Genomic DNA, 21,977 nt, shown 5'->3' with positions numbered 1-21,977 from the left:
GCGATTGAGCACACACACACACACACACACACACATTGTATTAATTATCTATTACTATATAGCAAATTATCCCAAAGTTTATCAGCTTGAAGCTTCAGTAAGCATTATCTCATGAAGTTCCTGCAGGCCAAAGATAGAAGCAGCTTGATGGTGTGGTTCTGGCTTGGGGTTTCTCAGGGGGGTGTTATGAAGCTTTCAACCAGAGTTGCAGTCCTCTGAGGCTTTTAAATTGGATCTGGAAGACCCACTTGCAAGGTGATTAACTGGGTCTGGAGGAAGAACTGTAACTCACATAGTTGTCAGCAGAGGACTTAGTTCCTTACTTTCTTCTGGAAGTAGGTCTCAGTTCTTTACCACATCGGTCTCTCCAGAGGACTGCGTAAGTGTCATGACATGACAGCTGTCTTCCTGCGGGTTAAGTGAGAAGGAGAGAGGAAGAGATCATTTTGATTATTTCTGTGAAGTACTCTTGGAAGCCACATGCCGTCATTTTTGCCTTTATATCAGCCATTCATGAAACTCTCTTTTTCTTTGCCTCAGCTGTAACCTTCTACCAGCCACGATACCAGACTGCAGATTCTAGCTGTGCACAGAATCCTATGTGCCCAGAGGTAAAAGGAGGTCACAGATTCTTGGCAACTGTTCACTACACCCGCTCGGGTTTTCATCTCTTGCTTTTGATTTCAGCCCCACTTCTACAGTGTGTCTGTGGTACAGTGTGATAATGTCTAGGCACCATCAGATAAGGGGACATGTTGCTCTGCTTTTTATAAGCTTTTATCTAGCTCTTGAGCTTAGCTGGAGAAGATCAGCAATATATTTTGAGTTACCTTACATGTCCAGTTTTATGTCGCAGCACCAGGCAACTGCTGAAAAGTTTTCTGTTTTTGCTTCCCTCTTACAGAGTGCTTCTGGATAGGCCAACCACAGATCATAAGCTCACACCCAGAACTGATAAATGCCTCCAAAGGTGAGAGTGAAAGTCATACCTTGTGTCATCGTCATACAATGGAATACTATATATATCAATGAGCACGACAGAATTATTGCTACTGACAACAACATGGGTCCATTTTACAATGTTAAATAAAAGAAGCCAGGAAAAATAATTCAGCTTCTATGATTCCATTTATATGCCTTTCAAAAACATTAATATGTTTTCTAAACCATATGTTAATGTTTTTGAACATTAATATATGATTTAGAAATGAACATTAATATATGATTTAGAAACCATATTAATGTATATTAATATCTAATGTATATGTTTAGAAACACAATACATGGTTTAGAAATCAGGATGATGTAGTAACTGGTCATTGGGTAACAGGAATGAGGAGGTTTCTAGAATACTGGTAATGTTCTATTTCTTGATCTAGGATTATACTTACATGTATGTGTTCAATTTTTTTGAAAATTTGTTAAATTTGCGTATATTTCTATATCCATGTTTAACTTCAAAAGAAACTTAAGAGAAAATGTAAGAATTATTTTTCCTTGGTGTTTGTTTACATCCTAATGTTTCAAATAACACCACAGTAAATAAAGAATATGCTAATCACAGAAAAGTTTAATATATAACTGAAAGCTACTAAGATTTCTAGAAACCCCAGGGGCTATCTCAGTGTGATTGTAAGCATTTGGGCAGGTCCTGTGTCTTTCTCTTCAAGGTATTTTTCCTCTCGTGTTGGCACTGTGTCCCAGTTCAGAGAGGTTATAGCCATTGCTGATCGCTTCATGGACCTTACAAAAACAGCATCTTCTGGGTCGTCAAACATAGTTCTGCAAAAATGGCAATTACAAAATCAATTAGACCAAAACACATATTTAATTTAAAGGCATCAGCGCCATATTTTTCTGTTATCTGTAGTATAGTACCACTGAAAAATAACTTCAGAGCCCTACTGACAAATGCCTTTCAGGACAAGTAACACTGTTTTTATTGTATATTTTAAAAATACAATGGACATATTTGGGATCAGCTATCATAGATGTTGGTATAAATGTGACTATTCTTGCATTCACATTTAAACTCAGTGGTTAAATGAAATGATTAAAATATTTATAGCTATGATATGTATTAGTATCTTATATACATTTTATTGAAAAGTTATTATTTCTCTGCATTATGCTACATTTTATAAAAAGTGCTGGGAGATAATATTTTTCAAGACTGAATCCAAAGAAAAAATTCCTTAGTGCAAAATGAAAAGAATGATGATTTTAAAAATTTATCAATATTCATAAATTAAGATTTTTTGTTATGAACTATATCTTTTAAAAATATAAATTCCAGTGAGTATAAAATATTAATAATTGCACTCACTGAACATACTTGGGGGAAAAGTAAAAAGGAAGTAAGGACCTTCATTTTTAATATCAGGTTTAACTTTTTTCCTAACTTCTCCCTCCACCTCACTCCACCTCTTAATTTATTTTAGGTTATAATAATAATATTAAAAACCCTAGACGGTAAAGCGTCTGTCTACAATGTGGGAGACCTGGGTTCGATCCCTGGGTCGGGAAGTTCCCTGGAGAAGGAAATGGCAACCCACTCCAGTACTCTTGTCTAGAAAATCCCATGGACGGAGGAGCCTAGCGTCCATGGGGTCGCAGAGTCGGACACGACTGAGCGACTTTCTTTCTTTTCAAATATATCAAATATAAATACATAGCTTGAAATCATTCATCACAGGAAGATAGTGTGATTTTTCCTATCAAAAAGTTAGTCATTTTTTAACTCATTAAAATTCATTTGGGGAAATGGGAATAATTTAGGGAATCACCACAATTATGAAATAACATGATAATAAAAGCAAAGTTTAAAAATCACTTACTTGTCTACATTATTTGCAAATGCAAAGTCTGAAAAAGAAATTCTAAATTAGTATTTTTCAATTGTTTATTCAGCATTTTAAAACAATGAAATAATGCTATAATGGAAAAAGTCGAGAGCATATGTTTCTGGGTTTTGAGCCGTCTTTCAGATAAATAGTTCAGTTCATCAAAATTGCCATGATGCCTAACCCCAAACTGAAAATTTCTCTCAGATATAGAACCTTAGGTGTTTCTAATGTCTAATGTCTTGAGGCAAATTCTTTACTACAATACCTGCCTCAAAACTGAGAACAAAATGCTCTATCAATTTGGTTATCACTGGAACCCATGTGGGGATTTTTATAATTGAGATACTGAGTCTCATGTGCAGAAAGAGAGCCTTTTTCTGTTTCAGATAGACACATACATCTGTAAATGGACTAATAGACCAAATGTGGAAAAAATATTTAGGGCAGTTTAAGCCACTTGGATTCTTGGCATTAACTTCAAAGAAACAGAATAAACAAATCCTAGTTCATAAGAATCTACATCTTCCCTAGCTTTGGAGCTCAAAGGCTAGTCCTCAAAGCTTGGATTTCCTATGGTATCTTCTCGAGACTGTCATTGCTTTGTTTATTCCTCTCCAGAGGCCCAGTGCCAGGCTAGTGATGGAATGTACCAACACCTGTTGGACCAGCAAAGCCCACAGTCTGAGCTCCTGCCAACCCACAGGCAGCAGGGACACTCTGCCTTAGGAGAGGGGTTCATGGCATCACTCCCATTACAAGTGGCTGGTGCAAGTCTTCCATTTCTTTGCTGATCTCCCCAGACTCTGTCTGCATTTTCAATTACAAAAAGCTCACATTTTGCTTATGATGAATATAAACAAGAAAACAGTAAAAAGTGAAATTCCCCTTTGACCTTTCCAGTTCCTCATATCAGTAGTATCACTAGTAAGTGTTTTGTATATATGCTTCCAGCCTTCTGTGTGCGTATACATGTCCACTCACATACATACACAAAAATATTTATTTGCTGACAATTCTCATTGTGTCATTATTCTGCATTATATTGGGCTTCTCTGGTGACTCAGTTGATAAAGAAACTGCCTGCAATGCAGGAGACCTGGGTTTGATCCCTGGGTTGGGAAGATCCCCTAGAGAAGGAAACGCATTATATTCCTCCAAATGCGGTTATTTGTTGTTGTTGTTGGTATTCAAGATTTATCATGGAATGATTCTTTATTCCAATAGTCTGTATTGTAAGGATGTGCCATAAGTTAACTCTCTATGAGTGACCATTTAGACTTTCTACTGTTTTTCTATTACACAAAAAAAGTTTCAATTAGCACTTTATACATATATCTGTTTGTGTGTGTGCAGATACTTCTGTAGTAGAGAGATTTCAAATTTAGTTGCTGTGTTGACTAGGTTGCATATTCTGTATGTATGTGCATGGGTACTGTCACATTGCCATATGACCTTGCAAGAAAATTGAACTAGTTTACACTCCCACTTATTATGTATGAGTTATGCTTTTGTCTCTCCTCCACTTTACCAGCCTATCCAGTGTTTGCCTAACTGCAGGATGAAAATGGCATCTCATTGTTTTAATTTGCACTTACTTGCTCACTAGTGAAGCTGATTGTTGGACATCACATTTATTTCCTTCTATAAATCTCCACATCTTTTGTCACTAGTTTTCAAAGTGATTTATAGGATCCTTTGATATAATGGGCATTAACTTTTGTCTATTGTATATACTGCAAATATTTCTTCCAGTTGTGTTTTTTTAATTTTATTCCTGGGATTTGAAGAAATTTCAAGTTGTCCTTGCTTCTCAAGCTATTTGGAATATAATTGATTTCTTTCTCAATTTAAGGTGAAGAGTAATAAAATCAAAATGTGGTGTTACAACTGCTTTATAAACATTTTCAAGTGTAGTTTATTTCCAATGAAAGAATTTATCATCCTCAATGTGCACATCACAGTAAGAACAAATATAGAAACTATGAAACTATAAGGCACAATTTTAAGAGCTTACATAGGGAGTTCTACTAAGTTCATTATAAATGTTTGGTTTATGGAAAATGAATTGGAGATTGATAGATTAATTAGGGTCATGCTGCCAATTTGGGGGAGGGTTATAGTCAACCTATCTATGAATTAAGAATGTGGATTAAGAAGAAAGATGTCAAATGCAATGAAATACTCTATCCTTTCTTCCCTAATTTTGTTTTTGGAGATTTGATGTGAAAGAAATGTAAAGCTCTAAAGGTAGTAGTCAGCTATCCTCCTCACACTTGGAAAACACTCTAGGCATGATAAACAGATGGAGGTGGCCTTATATTGCTTGTTAAGGTGCATTAGTTGTTTCTAAGAGTGGGGATTTTCCATCCAGAGGTTCCTTTTCTACTACAGTATGGCTTATCCCCCTGCCCCCACTAATCCAGTAGCATTTAGTTTGAGTATTAGCTTTTACATGAACTAAAAGAAAAACCAAGTGACCAACCAACAGAACAGTCCCACTTACCATGCAGTTGTTTTGTGTCAGATCAGGTGTTGCAATGGTTTGCATAATAAGCGTCCTGACAGCCGAAAGAAGATATCACCCCCATTTTAAAAATCAGGAGGCTGAAGCAAAGTCATGTCCCAAAACATGTGATTACTAGCAGAACTGGTGTTTAGATCCAGGAGAATCTGATCCTAAAACTTGTTTCTTGCCTCTACACTGCTTGTTCTCCTAGTGGGAGTATGCATCAGAATCACCTGAAAAGCCTGTTAAAACATAGCTTCTGGGGTATGTGCGTCTGCAGCAAGTTACTAACTGCTGCTGCTGCTGATCGGGGGACTACCAGAACGTGTCCTCCAGGTGTTTCTCCTATTCTATGGGATATATAGGGGATTGAGGAATATGTCAAATTATACTCTGTGGAAACAATCATACAAATAGGGCGTTCTGTAATGTAACTGGCCTGGTCCCTTCAAAAAGTCATGGGAAAGAAATGGAGGCTATTTTAAATTAAAAGAGACTGAGATAGTTGGATGGCATCACCAACTCAATGGACATGAGAATAAGCAAACTCCAGAAGAAGTGAAGGACAGGGAACCATGGCATGCTGCAGTCCATGGGGTCACAAAGAGTTGGACACAACTTATCGACTAAACAACAATGAAGAACCACAACAACCAAACATAATTTTGAGCCCTGACTGGATTCTGGTTTGGAAAAGCAGTTGTAGAAGTCATCTTGGAACACGCGGGAAATTTGAATATGGATTATATATTAAATAACATACAAAAATTAAATATAAATAAGTTGTTTTTCTTAGGTGTGATTATGGCATTGTAGCTTTATAGAAGAATGTCCTTATTTTTTAAATTTACAGGCCAAATTATTTAGGAAGGAAATTTCATTATGTCTGCTACTGAAGCATTTAAATGGTTCATCAATACTTGATATTTTTGAGTTTACATAAGAAGTAAAGCCTCGTAGATGATGGTGAATATGATAGAATATTAATTGTTGAATATACATGGACATGTATAAGTGTTTAATATTTTTTCAACCGTTTCTGTTGCAAAAACTTCATGATAAACAGTTGACTTTTCATCTTGATTTTGCCATTTTTTAACAATCTTGCTCATTCTTGAATAATAATCTAGCTGGTTGCAGAATTCTTGGTTGACTATTTATTTTCCTTAGCATTTTAAAAGTATTAGATCACTGTCTTCTGATTTCCATAATTGCAGTTGAGGAGTGTGTTGTAAATCTATAAATTATTCTTTTGTAGGTAATCTACAATTCTCTATTTTAACCTCATTTTGCCTTTGGTGTGGATATTTGTTGCTGTTTTATGTCTTTTATGTTTTTGAATTAATTTTGTCTGGTGAATCTAAGGATTTATAACATTTAACAAATTTGGAAAATTGCCAGCCATTACCATTTCAAACATTTCCTTCAGCCCAATTTCTCTATTTTTCCCTGTGGGATTACAACATTTATTACTAAATTTATATAGGAAGTAAACATTATTTCCAAATGTCTCCTTATCACCTGCTTCTTTTTCCATGTTGCATTCTGTGTAATTTCTTCAAAACTATTTTCCAATTTAATATTTTTTCCCTTTGTTTCTAGAGAATCTATTTGGTTATTTTTCAAATATATGTTGTCTCATTGGCAAAATGTCATGAGGAAAAGGCTTTTTGTCTTTGCACCATTTTTCATCCCCCCATGTGACACCTGATGGTACAATAACCACTTGGCAACCATGAAGCACATTAAGAATCACAGAACAAAAGATAGATGTATTCTCAAACACCGAAAACATCATTTAACCTTATACTAACCTTGGACACTCTTTGTTGTGTGAGTGAAGTAAAGCTCTATTTGCTTAAGTCACTGTAGTTGGATTTCTGTTACATACAAGAAAATTAAGTTCCAACTAATGAATACATTACTGAAGATATTCAAGTTATACTTACATACTTACATATGATCACATATGATCACAGTGTATGAGAGTACAACCAAATGACAATGTTTATTTCTGGATGGTGTAATTGCAATGATCTTTATTTATTTTTAATATTTTTCTATGTTATCAAAAACTTCTAGCCTTAATTCATGAAATTGTCCAGAGTCATTGATAATAGTAGCAATTGCAGCTTATTCACTGAGCCCTTTATGCTGTGCTAGATACTGGGGTGTGGACTTCAATGTGTTATCTAATTGTGATCACATGATCTTATTTAATTTAATATACACAAATGATGATGAAGGTTGCATACTTAATTAGGCTAATAAAATTAGAAAATATTTCAGTACGTAAGTGCTTAGCTTACTGTAAATTGAAGTTATTATAATCAAATTAACCAAAAGCTTGTGGAGTTTTAATTTCATTTTTTTTCTTTTTTCAAAATACCTGAAGGTACTCTCTGCGCTGGTTTTTGCTTAAATGGTGATTGAGGATCCCATGAGGCATCTACTTTTCCTCTGAACGCTATTGATTGAACAATATGAGCCTTTTTATGGTTAAAAAGCGTAATCATTGACCTTCTTTCCTTTTCTGTAACTTCTGACAAATGCAAAAAAGTAATGTTATTGCATAACATTATAAATAGATATGCAGAGTGAGTCAAAAAATAGAATTTCTGTCAAAAATGGATTTGTCCTAACTACGTTATATGTGAACATCCTGTCATAATCAATTTGTAAAAACTTTACCAAGCTAATTCCTTAAACTTACAAGCTCAATATATGTCCCTCATGTCACAGGGCACAGATCTATCATATCTCATCCAGACATTCTAATGCATCACCATGGATCATCGAAATTACAGCTGTGCTACATCTCTTCTTTTTCTCAAGGTTATGAGGAAAAAGAAGAATAAACATAAGGTTTTAATATATTCTCATTAAGAAGTTACAAATGATTCTAAGATTCTCATTAAGAAGTTACAAATGATTAAGAATGTTCACATCTCTGGAAAGGTAAGTAGGTAGGTAGGCAAATAGCACTTATAGGTAAAACAGACCTCAAAAAATGTAAAATATAATGCAATGAGGTTGATTTTTTTTTGTGGCTTATACAACTCAGACATACTAGTTTGTCTGCAATGTCTAAAAATATATCACAAAGAGGTTATGATTGATTACAGGTTTTAGTGTATACAGATGCATATATACTTGCAGAACTTCAAAGAATATGACTTTTATTTATTTTTAATATAAATTTATTTATTTTAATTGGAGGCTAATTACTTTACAATATTGTGTTGGTTTTGCCACACATCAACAGGAATCTGCCATGGGTGTACACGTGTTCCCCATCCTGAACCCCTCTCCCACCTCCCTCCCCATACCATCCCTCTGGGTCATCCCAGTCCACCAACCCCAAGCATCGAACCTGGACTGGCGATTCATTTCGCATATGAATATGACTTTTAGAATTTAAATAGGCTAAGCCTTACGAGATTTAGTCCAATTGTCTCACTTTTGAAATAAAAAAAGAGGGCCAGGGGGTCAGTGAATGAGTATTCAATACATAACAAAAAAAAATTAAAAATTTAAAAAAGAATAAGGAAAAACATGTATTATTGACAAAGCTAGAATCAAAAGGAGACCTTTCTCCAGGCTCTGTTAGATGGTCTTTCCTATAAAGTAGTCAACAGATAAGCTCCTAAACTAGAGCAAATTTCATACAGCAAAAATTTCAAAAATGAGTAATTGAAAACCTTTCATTTACAAAGACAGTCATTTTCAAAGATCAAAGATATCAGCATTTTAAACCACTGAGTTATAAGACTGACTCTCCAATATTTCTCTTCAAGAAGAAATGTTCTTACGATTTCGGTCAAGCAACTCGACTCCTGGAAGGTGGTAGATTATATATAGACGGTACAGGTTATACTGGCATAAAGGGTTTTGGTAGAGAGCTGCAAAGAAAGAAGCCAAATTAAGATGTCAGATTTTGAAACCAGTTTCATTTAATACATTATATGAAAATCGCAAGATTAATATAAAACATATGTGAAGCCCTGCTTCACAGACTTTTGGTTTCACCAAAACCTTACCTATTCATTGCAGGACTTACTTTTTCTATCTGTTAAATTCATACATTCAACAGATATTTTTGGAATACTTACTATCTTTTAGGAACTGTGCTAGGTGCTGAGGATGTATCTGTGACCCAAATCTGCCACAAATGGGAAATTTTTTTAACATGCCCATAAATTAATCAGTAAAGGAAAAACTTAATATCAGCTCTAGAGGGTTCTGGGAAGATTGTAGGCAGGAGGAGAAGGGGACAACAGAGGATGAGACAGTTGAATGGCATCATTGTCTCAATGGACGTGAGTTTGAGCAAACTCTGGGAGATGGTGGACAGGGAAGCCTGGTGTGCTGCAGTCCATGGTGTTGCAGAGTCGGACACGACTGAGCAACTGAGCAACAACAAAAGAAGGTTCCTGCTGCTGCTCTTCATGAAAGGATTTGCTCATTTGGTTCTCTTCTTCCCCTCTCAAAGGTCACATTGGGGTCTGTGAGGAGATGAGCTGAGATGTGGTACACCGTTTGAATAGAGTTTGCTTTCTTGGCTTCCCACCATTGTGCCCAGTTCAGAACATGTAAAGCCAGTAGCAGCTTCAGGTCTCAGCAGGAGCAGAGGTGAACAGATGCTGGTTTTGCACCCCGCGTACCTCTGGCCAGGCACAGGGGATTCGGATTTCCTTGTGTGGAGGTGCTAGGATACCTACAGAGCCATGCTTGCTCGCTATTACAGTTGCTGGAGGTGGGAGGCATGCTAAGGCAGAAGAACTCCTGGCATTTCTCTCATGACATCCCTTAGGCATCAGAAGATTTTAAAAAAATGCATCAACGTTTTAAAAATCTTCAACTGGAAGTTGTATTTTATTTTCCACAGAAAAGGTAGAGTATTTTCCCTCTCCTTCTTTAGATAATATTAAGCAGCGTCATTTCAATACAGTCTTTTAAAATTTTCACTTGGATATCTTTAGCTATTGGATTCTGCCTACATGGAATTTCTAGAAAATATTTCTGGAAAATCTACCTAGTGAGGAGAACCACTAGATGGCAGTAACAGAAAGAGCTCCAGCTATTGTACAAATATCACTCAACAAAATGAGGCTCATTTAATGGACATTCAGCGTAGCATTTGACTATTTATAGAATACTAGGTTTGATAAAAGCATGAAAGTACTAAGCACTGGAAACCCAAGAAAAAACTGATTAATATTTATAAAGAAGAGTTTGCAACATAAAGAAGACAGGGGCAGAGGGCATGCTTGAAAAACAAACTGTTTAGATAAAAACTGAAGAAGCTAATTATCTGCATGCTTTTTTCTGCAGGAAATAAAACATTCTGATACTTGTTGTATAAACACTAACTTTTCCGGCTAATAAAATCGTTATATATAGCTATTCCCTGTGGAAAACATGAGCTTTAGAGGGACTTAAAGCAGGCAATGGAAGACACCTGGTGCATAATAAACAAAAGTTATAAGAGGAAAGGCATAAAAGAAAACGTAGAGCCAGGGGCAACAAGAAAATTTAAAAGAAAGGAAATGTGTATGTATTGGGGGAAACTAGAGGAAAAATAAAATGGATATTTTTCAAGATTTCTTAAGTGACAAAACTGGTTTGAATTTTAATCTTAAAAGACAAGGAATTTAATGTAACAAAATAATTATAACTACAGGATGGGGAATAGAACGGATGTATATTAAACCAGTAATAAGGACAGATTTAAAAAGATCCACGGCGATCATGCATTGTAGTTTGAGCCAGAAAAAGAAGAAAAACGATCACCTTCAAGAATATAAAAGCAAAGCACTGTTGTTTTTAATGAGAGTTTAGGAGGAAGAAAAATTCACATGCACTTTTGTGCATAAGGCTGCTCTGCGGTTAGTCTTGGAGAATCACATCGGACACCTCATAACCCTGTCCTACACTGTAGCAGCTAGGAGCAGAGTCTGCTTTTGCATGTGATGTTAGTGGAAAATACACAAGCATCTTACAATGCCGTTTACTTTGAGGATACCCTTCATAGTCTGTTTTCCCTCTGAGAACATTACTATTTAATTCCTTCTCTTGGTTTTCTTCCTAGTGCTTGGTTAACTAACTTCTTTATGTATTGTAATACTTCTGGCTTTTGCTAAACAAATCACCAAATTTGGATTTACTATTATTACTTATTAAAAAGGTGTCATAATACTAAAAACTCACGCTTAGTGTGGTTCAACATTCATCTCATCATAAAATCTAATGATAGCAAGTCAGAAAACTGGGCTATTAGTCTCTAAGTTAACTTTAAAAAATAGAATTAAATAATTTTAAGTTATTCTGTTTTTATTATTTACTTTTTTCCTTACTCAACTTTTAGAAGGAAGCAATCCCATTTTTAATTCTTTTTTTCCCCTCCATACTATCAAGCATTTAATATTTTGGATTTATGAGTTTTGGACTGATGCTACTAAAATTACCATAAATAAAGTTTCTAAGATATGATATCAGTTTCCTGTGTCTGAAAGTTCTGAAAGCCTTCTATGATATATGGGTACATTCTTTCAGGAACTATGAAGTGAAATTGCTTACACTTTCACTTTCAATAGGTTAATAGTATTTAATCCACCTTTCCTCTAGGCTACTTATAGAGTACACCTTGATGGCGCCAGCACTGTCTTGCTTATCTTAATTTGGGATTCTGAGTCTAAGCAATTTACATCTCCCAATAATATATCAAAATGTTTCTACTACTTTACTGCACAAGCTTGAGCTCCATGAGTCACATGTGTGAAGCTATTTATCGAAACAGAAGAGAAAAAAAAATTTATCTAAATAATTGCACCAGTTAATTTTTATTAACTTTTAAAGCAAAATTTAAAATCCCATTTAAATGAACCTGAATATTTTTAAGACCATCTTTGAAGAAAGTTGATGTAGTTAATAATGTATCAGCATGTCCATTTTAATAGATGAGGAAATTATACAGAGAAGTTAAAAGCAGTTCCATCTGTGCCTGTACAGAGAAGCCTGTGGAAGGAAGCTTCAGTTCAGTTCAGTTCAGTTCAGTTGCTCAGTCGTGTCTGACTCTGCAACCCCATGAATTGCAGCACGCCAGGCCTCCCTGTCCATCACCATCTCCCGGAGTTCACTCAGACTCACGTCCATTGAGTCTGCGATGCCATCCAGCCATCTCATCCTGGGTCGTTCCCTTCTCCTCCTGCCCCCAATCTCTCCCAGCATCAGAGTCTTTTCCAATGAGTCAACTCTTCACATGAGGTGGCCAAAGTACTGGAGTTTCAGCTTTAGCATCATTCCTTCCAAAAGAAATCCCAGGGTTGATCTCCTTCAGAATGGACTGCTTGGATCTCCTTGCAGTCCAAGGGACTCTCAAGAGTCTTCTTCAACACCACAGTTCAAACGCATCAATTCTTTGGCACTCAGCTTTCTTTATAGTCCAACTCTCACATCCATACATGACCACAGGAAAAACCATAGCCTTGACTAGATGGACCTTAGTCAGCTAAGTAATGTCTCTGCTTTTGAATATGCTATCTAGGTTGGTCATAACTTTTCTTCCAAGGAGTAAGCGTCTTTTAATTTCATGGCTGCAATCACCATCTGCAGTGATTTTGAAGCCCCAAAAAATAAAGTCTGACACTGTTTCTACTGTTTCCCATCTATTTCCCATGAAGTGATGGGACTAGATGCCATGATCTTCATTTTCTGAATGTTGAGCTTTAAGCCAACTTTTTCGCTCTCCTCTTTACTTTCATCAAGAGGCTTTTTAGTTCCTCTTCACTTTCTGCCTTAAGGGTGGTGTCATCTGCATATCTGAGGTTATTGATATTTCTCCTGGCAATCTTGATTCCAGCTTGTGTTTCTTCCAGTCCAGAGTTTCTCATGATGTACTCTGCATATAAGTTAAATAAGCAGGGTGACAGTATACAGCCTGACGTACTTCTTTTCCTCTTTGGAACCAGTCTATTGTTTCATGTCCAGTTCTAACTGTTGCTTCCTGACCTGCATACAGATTTCTCAAGAGGCAGGTCAGGTGGTATGGTATTCCCATGTCTTTCAGAATTTTCCACAGTTTATTGTGATCCACACAAAGCCTTTGGCATAGCCAATAAAGCAGAAATAGATGTTTTTCTGGAACTCTCTTGCTTTTTCCATGATCCAGGGGATGTTGGCAATTTGATCTCTGGTTCCTCTGCCTTTCCTAAAACCAGCTTGAACATCAGGGAGTTCACAGTTCACGTATTGCTGAAGTCTGGCTTGGAGAATTTTGAGCATTACTTTACTAGCATGTGAGATGAGTGCAATTGTGTGGTAGTTTGAGCATTCTTTGGCATTGCCTTTCTTCGGAATTAAAATGAAAACTGACCTTTTCCAGTCCTGTGGCCACTGCTGAATTTTCCAAACTTGCTGGCATATTGAGTGCAGCACTTTCACAGCATCATCTTTCAGGATTTGAAACAGCTCAACTGGAATTCCATCACCTCCACTAGCTTTGTTGGTAGTGATGCTTTCTAAGGCCCACTTGAAGCTTAGCTGTCAACAATTAGACAGAGGTTCTGGCTCAAGGTTACTTACAAGATCAGAATCTCCGCTGTTACCATTTCATTTTAACTAAAATCTCTGGGCCACAGCTTGTCCAGAGTACGGAAGTGATACCTGATTTTTGAAAGACAAACTTGAACTAAACCAGGGGTTAAGAGAGTGGGGGATGCTCTTTCAGGATAAACAGCAATAAAAGATCCAGCTGGATTTTTAATAGATTGGACTGCTGTATTGCATTTTATGGGAGAAGTAGTCCTAACCTTGAGCGGCATTTCAGGGTTAAGGGTCTCAGATAAAGTAACCATTGAGGGAATTCCCTGGTGGTCTAATGGTTAAGAATTTGCTTTGCAATGCAGGGGCCATAGGGTCAATCCTTGGTCATGTTGACTGAAAAGATGTACAACTTGAGAGTTGCAAATTAAGTTTTATTTGGGGCAAAATGAGGACTGCAGCCCAGGAGGCAGTACCTCAGATGATAGCTCTGAGAGACTGCTCCAAAGAGGTAGTAGGGGAAGGTCAATATATAGGATCTTGGTAAAGCGGGAGTTCAATACCATTAAGCATTCATTTTACAAAAAGTTTGTTGTAGGACCTGATGTCACTATGAAGGAATTTAGGGCTTTTCTAGATATGAGGAGATGCAAGGATTGGGATCATAAAATCTGTTCCTAAAACATCTATCTAAAGACCTGTCCCACAAGACTGCCTGGAGCACAGAGTGCCTTACTCCACCCTGAACTCTCTCAGGGGGTGTTGAAGGTCAACAGTGTGGGGTTTAGTCTCTGATGGCGATGGCGATGCCCTTGTTGTTCAGTCGTCGGCAACCATCTTGGCAAGCGCCAGTTTGTAGTTGACAGTCAGGGAACTAAGATCTCACAAGCCATGGAGCAACTAACTAGAGAGTCTGTGCATCATGAGGAAAGATCCCACAAGACACAATGAAGACCCTGTGTGCTACAACTAAGACCTGATTTAGCCAAGTAAATAAATAAAGAGACCATTGAGACCATGATCCCACAATGACCTCTCAGCATCCCTCTTCACTCCCTGACTGTTTGCCATCAGCAGTGGACTGCGGCCAACTGGGGAAGGGCAGGACAGGATATGCTTAAGAGCAGAATCTGTAAAAGCTGGAGATCGCACCTTTGAGAAGGGGCATTTCCTGTCTCCAATGGTGAATCTTTAAAGACTGCAAGGAAAGCAAGTCTTAACAATTCTGGAATGTGGGAGTCCAAATATACTTTCTAATAGTGGAGCTTCATGAAACACAGAGATAATTAGAAATGGGGAGACTAAAGATTTAGAAACAGAATGGGTTCAGCATTTTGTTGCTGTTGGAATGTTTTTTTCCATGTAGGCAAAGAGGCAGGGAGGCTGAAGGTCAGTGAAAGTCTGCAGCAACAAAGCAGGTCTTCGACATCAGTACAGATTTAGAAAGAGTTTGGAGGAGAGAAGGGAAGAGGAAAATGGAGCAAGAGAGAAGGGTGTGGAAAGGTAGACTGCCTGGAGAGAAAAGGTGTGCCCCTCCTGACTCAGCCTGGAAGTCAGGAATTCCAGTTTCCAGGACCTCACACTCTGCAGCAGTTTTAGGCCTCCTTGAAGCTCCCAGCCATGGGAGCAATCCTGGTCAATCTCTTGGTAGTTCTCTTTATAAACGCCAGTGGAGGGTGCAGTGCTGAAATGGATTAGAGGTTTACCCTCCAGGCTATTTTCTCACCCTCTAAAGAACTAGTAATTGAAGTGGAATAATAACATTTCAGCATTTTATACAGTTTTACAACTTGAAAAGACAAAATTCTTAACACTTGAAAATACAGGGATTTCTCATTTTAGTTAATGAGCTGAGACTATTCTGTGATTGCAAATGAACCTTATAGAAACTTAATTTGGGGACATTACTGCACAAATATAATTAGTGGCTAGTAAATGCCAACTTTTTAAAAAATATATAATATCTTTAACCAAAATGGGGTAAGGGTTCAAACTGCTTATTTGGTACTAAAATTTTTCAGAAAATATTTTTTGGGGGCAATTATATACAACATTTTCTCTGTTAAAAAAATCCCTCTAAGAGTCTTAGTTATAACTATTTATATAACGAATTACATCACTGTGATTTTAAGTAGAGGTCACTTAAAACGTGACAGACAATGGTATGGACCTTACCCTACCAGGCTGAGCGGACAGACTTTCAGAGAGCAGGAAAAGGCAATCCTGCACCCCACCTCAGGGATGACACTACTCTGTACCCACAGAGAGGCTTTGTATGGGAGGCAGGCACTGAATTGAATTTCAGACTCCATTCATACCCCAGCCTGCCCCCCTGCCCCAACCAGGCACTTCTGTTTAGGGCATAACCTTGTTGACTATGATGGCAACCTTGATTGCTAACCTCCAAATCTTGCCTTGTAAAATAAATTTGCTTAAATTATTAAGCTCTTATATTTGGCAACTAATCCGATTAGTTTTGCATTTAGGGCCCTCAGGTTTCCAGGAAATACATAGGTTGACTGTTAGAAAACTGTAAGCTCCATACAGATCCAGATGGGGTCTTTCTTGTTTACCTTTATGTCCCCATCTAGAAGAGTATCACTCAGTGAATGCATGATAAATATTTATTGAATGAATGAATGATAAACAAAAGAAGCACAGTATGAGTTTAAGCTTTAACATTCCTTAGTAGTCTAGTTAACGCTCTGAGCCCTCATTATAGAGGGAATAATTCTAATCACATCATGATAATCACATCATTGGATTGTTATAAAGATTTAAATGAGAATATTATAAGAATGTATTTTCCAAACATGTTGTTATTATAATGATTATTATTTAAAATGTCAATAAAAAAAAGACTCTTTACCAGTAAGCAGAATTTCTAGACCATGTGCATCTTAATTCATTATCTAACTTTACACAATCCATAGTAAAATAATATTTTTGTTGTTACATCTGGGTTCAGTCCCTGGTCAGGAAACTGTGAGACCCCACAAGCCACATAGAGCAGCCAAAAGAAAGAAAAAAGAAAGGAAAAAAATAACCCCACATATTTTACAGAATTAGTTTAATATTTGAAGCAATCCTGAGAGGTAGCTATTAGCCCATTTTACAGAAAAGTGAAGGTAAGGTAGAGTAGATCTTGCATAATCAGTCTCACAGAAGCACCTGTTCAGCACAGAAGGGCCAGATACAAATATGCACATCAATCCTGATAAGTCTTTAACAGACCTAATCACGTCTCAAAAATGAGCACTGAATTCCCATGAACTTGGGGAAATCTTCATAGTTAGATTTAAAGAACCTACCTATAAGCACTTAAATAATTTCTCCTTACAGTAGATACAACTAATCAACACTGAAAATATTTGAAAACTTTAATAACTATGTATTGATCTGATCGAGACCTCCACCAACAATAGCAGTTTACACATATTTAAAGCACTGTCTCAGGCGATTCTGAGAAAATAATACAAAATAAATAGGCGGAAAGAAAACATCTATTTTTTGACACCATATAAAGAAGTTTCAAACTCTGAAATCTGAAAACCCATTCACTGCTCTGACTCCTTTCCCTCGGTCCACCTAGAAACGTTTGTTCTGAACTGCCATCAAGGACAACAGTTTATGGCAACCCACTCCAGTACTCTTGCCTGGAAAATTTCATGGACAGAGGAGCCTTGCAGGCTACAGTCCATGGGGTTGCAAAGAGTTGGACACGACTGAGCGACTTCACTCACTCACTCACTCACCAGTTTATTTACTGTTCAACACTATAAGCTTATTGAGAGTAGGAACTGCATATTATTTATTTTTCCAACCCATCTCACACTTTCTTCAAATACTGAGGCCAGCTCCTGGTTATCTATGAATTAAGTTGTGGTTCACCCAATGGAAAACTTCCATTAAAATATGCTGTTTTGTGGGGGGTGGGTTGGTGTCAGCTTTATTAATATAATGTCCATATGACAGGCTTCACTAATTTTAAATACACAATTCATAGTTTTTAGTATATTCACAGAATTGTGCAATCATTGTTGTTGTTCAGTCACTCAGTTGTGTTCGACTCTTTGCGACCCCATGGACTGCAGCATGCTAGGCTTCCCTGCCCTTCACTATCTCCCAGAGTTTGCTCAAACTCATGTCCATTGAGTGCATGATGCCATCCAACTAACTCATCCTCTGTTGTCACCTTCTCCTCCTGCCTTCAATCTTTCCCAGCATCAGGGTCTTGTCCAATGAGTCAGTTCTTCAAATTAGGTAGCCAAAATATTGGAGCTTCAGCTTCAGCATCAGTCCTAACAATGAATATTGAGGACTGGTTTCCTTTAGGATGGACTGGTTTGTTTGATCTCCTTGCAGTCCAAGGGACTCTCAAGAGTCCTCTCCAACACCACAGTTCAAAAGCATTAATTTTTCGGCACTCAGCTTTCTTTATGGTCCTACTCTCACATCCATATGTGACTACTGAAAAAGCCACAGCTTTGACTAAATTGACCTTTGTTGGCAAAGTAATGTCTCTGCTTTTTAATATGCTGTCTAGGCTGGTCATAGCTTTCCTTCCAAGAAGCAAGCATCTTTTAATTTCATGGCTGCAGTCACCATCTGCAGGGATTTTGGAGCCCAGGAACATAGTCTGTCACTGTTTCCATTGTTTCCCCATCTGCTGTGAAGTGATGGGACTGGATGCCATGATCTTCATTTTTTGAATGTTGAGTTTTAAGCCAACTTTTTCACTCTTCTCTTTTACTTTCATCAAGAGGCTCTTTAGCTCCTCTTCACTTCTGCCATAAGGGTGGTGTCATCTGCATATCTGAGGTTACTGACATTTCTCCCAGCAATCTTGATTCCAGCTTGTGCTTCCTCCAGGTTGGTATTTTGCATGACGTGCAACCATTACCACCTTCAATTTCAGAACATTTTCATCACCCCAAAAAGAAATGCCGGGCTATTTCTTTGAGGGTTTCCACAGACCCTCATCCCCAACCCTGGGTTAAACACTAATCTATTTTAAAACAGTTACCTCTCACTGTTGCTATCTTGATCAATGTACCCATTCTGGACATTTATATGAACAAGTGGAATCATATAATAAATGCCAAAATTCCTTTTGAGGTAAAAACCAAAAACACAGATGTAACATGTAACACTTTTTTTTGGTCACTTTTGTCATTTTCATACTGTAACCTTTCACAAAAGTTTTTTCTACCTATTGTTCTTTTGAAAATGTATTTTTAAAGAGATTAAGATCTAGTCTTGTTTTCAGGAACATCTAAGTAGTTTTATTAAAAACACTGATCTAATTTAAATTAAAAACATGAACTAGTCTGTTATCACTTTTAAGTTATGGACATATAAAATGCAGATTAATACTTAGGGTCTTCAGATTTAGCATTCCCTTTAATTCTTTTACTGTTGCGTCAAGGTTTATTAACTCATTGTGATGTAGCAGGAGTATATGCAGTGAAGGCAAATAGTGCAGACCTGAAAAAAATAAAATATTTGTGTAAGATTTAAAACATTTTTTTAAATGAAGAAAAATGTTTTGTACTACACCTCTTTGTATCTCATGATAATAGTATAGCAAGTACTTTAATACCTGGCTTGTAATTATCAGTATAGAGATTGTTGCAGATACAAAATTAACTCAGAGTGAAATACAGATTTTACTGGGGAAAAATATAACCAGTAAACACATTTAAGATTATTTATGAAGTCATTATTTTTATTAATGCTCCCAAACATTGTTAAAAAATTTTCTTCCACAATATCTAGTTTGTATCCAATGATGCAGTAGAATGGCAAAATTTTTATGTTAAAAAAAAGATTCTTTAACATTTTGGATAAGACATATGATAATATTGAGCTAAAACCATAATCAAACAGCACAACTTAAATGACATATACATAAGAACATTAAAAATTAGCAGTTTCTATCATACATTTTCAGTGGAAATGTTAAAACAGATTTTTCCACCCCATTAGCAATACTATGCATGAGTATGTGCTAAATCGCTTCAGTTCTGTCCAACTCTTTGTACTGTAGCTCTTATGGACTGCAGTCCACCAGGCTTCTCTGTCCATGCGATTCTATAGGCAACAATACTGGAGTGGGTTGCCACGTCCTCCTCAGCAATACCATAGTTGAAAGTTATTATTTAATTGAAAATCTATTCAATTAAAAGAGAAAATTGAAGACATACCTTCTATATCAAATATTGCATTGTTGTTTAGATATAGCTCTGCCAGACAATAGTTTCTGGTTAGAAATGTTATTCCATGGAGCTGAAAATGAGAGTTAGAGAACAATATACTTTCTACAAAAATTATACACAATTATATCACATATATAAATTTAGTTAGGAGCTAACATTTGCTGTTTTTATTAATTATCTGCAACTTCTTGCCTCGGCTACTGAATTGCCTTTGAAGGTACATGTGATTAAAAAGTGTGTGGCCACAGGACTGGAAAAGGTCAGTTTTCATTCCAATCCCAAAGAAAGGCAATGCCAAAGAATGCTCAAACTACCGCACAATTGCAGTAATCTCACACACTAGTAAAGTAATGCTCAAAATTCTCCAAGCCAGGCTTCAACAGTAAGTGAACTGTGAAATTCCAGATGGTCAAGCTGGATTTAGAAAGGGCAGAGGAACCAAAGATCAAATTGCCAACATCTGTTGGATCATCGAAAAAGCAAGAAAGTTCCAGAAAAACATTTACTTCTGCTTTATTGACTATACCAAACCCTTTGACTGTGTGGATCATAATAAACTGTGGAAAGTTCTGAAAGAGATGGGAATACCAGACCACCTGACCTGCCTCCTGGTAAATCTGTATGCAGGTCAGGAAGCAACAGTTAGAACTGGACATGGAACTACAGAATGGTTCTAAATCGGGAAAGGAATACATCAAGGCTGTATACTGTCACCCTGCTTATTTAACTCATATGCAGAGTCCATCATGAGAAACGCTGGACTGGATGAAGCACCAGCTGGAATCAAGATTGCAGGGGAAAATATCAATAACCTCAGATATGCAGATGACACCACCCTTATGGCAGAAAGCGAAGAAGAAATAAAGAGCCTCTTGATGAAAGTGAAAGAGGAGAATGAAAAGGTTGGCTTAAAACTCAACATTCAGTAAACTAAGATCATGGCATCTGGTCCTCAGTTCATGGCAAATAGATGGGGAAACAATGGAAACAGTGAGAGACTTTATTTTCTTGGCTCCAAAATCACTAATGGTGACTATAGCCATGAAATTAAAAGACACTTGTTCCTTGGAAGAAACGCTATGACCAACCTAGACAGCATATTAAAAAATAGAGATGTTACTTGGCCACCAAAGGTTTGTCTAGTCAAAGCTATGGTTTATCCAGTAGTCATATATGGACGTGAGAGTTGGACTATAAAGAAAGCTGAGTGCCAAAGAGCTGATGCTTTTGAATTGTGGTGTTGGAGAACACTCTTGAGAGCCCCTTGGACTGCAAGGAGAGCCAAACAGTCCATCCTAAAGGAGATCAGTCCTGAATATTCACTGGAAAGATTGATGTTACAGCTGAAACTGGTAGTAAGAACTGACCTCTTGGAAAAGACCCTGATGCTGGGAAAGATTGAAAGCAGGAGGAGAAGGGGATGACAGAGGAGGAGATGGTTGGATGGCATCACCGACACAATGGACATGAGTTTGAGAAAGCTCTGGAAGGTGGTGATGGACAGGGAAGTCTAGCGTGCTGCAATCCATGGGGCTACAAAGAGTCAGACACAACTGAGTGAATGAACTGGTCTAGCTGACTTAATACAAACTTATCTTACCACATCTCCTCTAAACTGTGTGGTTTTCAAAGCTTCTGGAATCTTTTGCAGCCCTTTGCTTTGACAACCTTTCCTATAGTTCTGCTCCATGTCATAGCACTGGATTTTGCTCCATAAATCCACTGATTCACCATCACATATTATTAAGTGGCTATTATGTGCCAAGGGCTCCCTCCTCAGATAATGCTAAGCTGTTTCTGCATCTGTGTATGAGTCATGATTTCTCTTTGCCTGAATGGCTTTTCTTCCTGGTACATTTCTGATTA

General features: G+C 37.1%; 1 protein-coding gene across 1 annotated transcript in view; it reads right to left on the bottom strand.

The window, feature by feature from the left end:
- Window positions 1-1,328: 1,328 nt before the first annotated feature.
- LRRC72 (leucine rich repeat containing 72) overlaps window positions 1,329-21,977 on the bottom strand; it is a 60,990-nt gene continuing 40,341 nt past the window's right edge. Inside the window, exons 4-9 of the mRNA XM_060414530.1 lie at window positions 20,100-20,181; window positions 19,270-19,380; window positions 9,165-9,254; window positions 7,742-7,894; window positions 2,838-2,865; window positions 1,329-1,782 (exon numbers count right to left, since the gene is read on the bottom strand). Of these exons, the coding sequence (XP_060270513.1) occupies window positions 1,617-1,782; window positions 2,838-2,865; window positions 7,742-7,894; window positions 9,165-9,254; window positions 19,270-19,380; window positions 20,100-20,181 (630 nt within the window). The 3' untranslated portion in view covers window positions 1,329-1,616. The remainder of the gene's footprint in view (window positions 1,783-2,837; window positions 2,866-7,741; window positions 7,895-9,164; window positions 9,255-19,269; window positions 19,381-20,099; window positions 20,182-21,977) is intronic.

This window comes from Ovis aries, chromosome 4, assembly GCF_016772045.2.
Source record: "Ovis aries strain OAR_USU_Benz2616 breed Rambouillet chromosome 4, ARS-UI_Ramb_v3.0, whole genome shotgun sequence".
NCBI lineage: Eukaryota > Metazoa > Chordata > Mammalia > Artiodactyla > Bovidae > Ovis > Ovis aries.
Note: the sequence above shows the minus strand (reverse complement) of the source record. Positions and strands in the feature narration are given on the sequence as shown.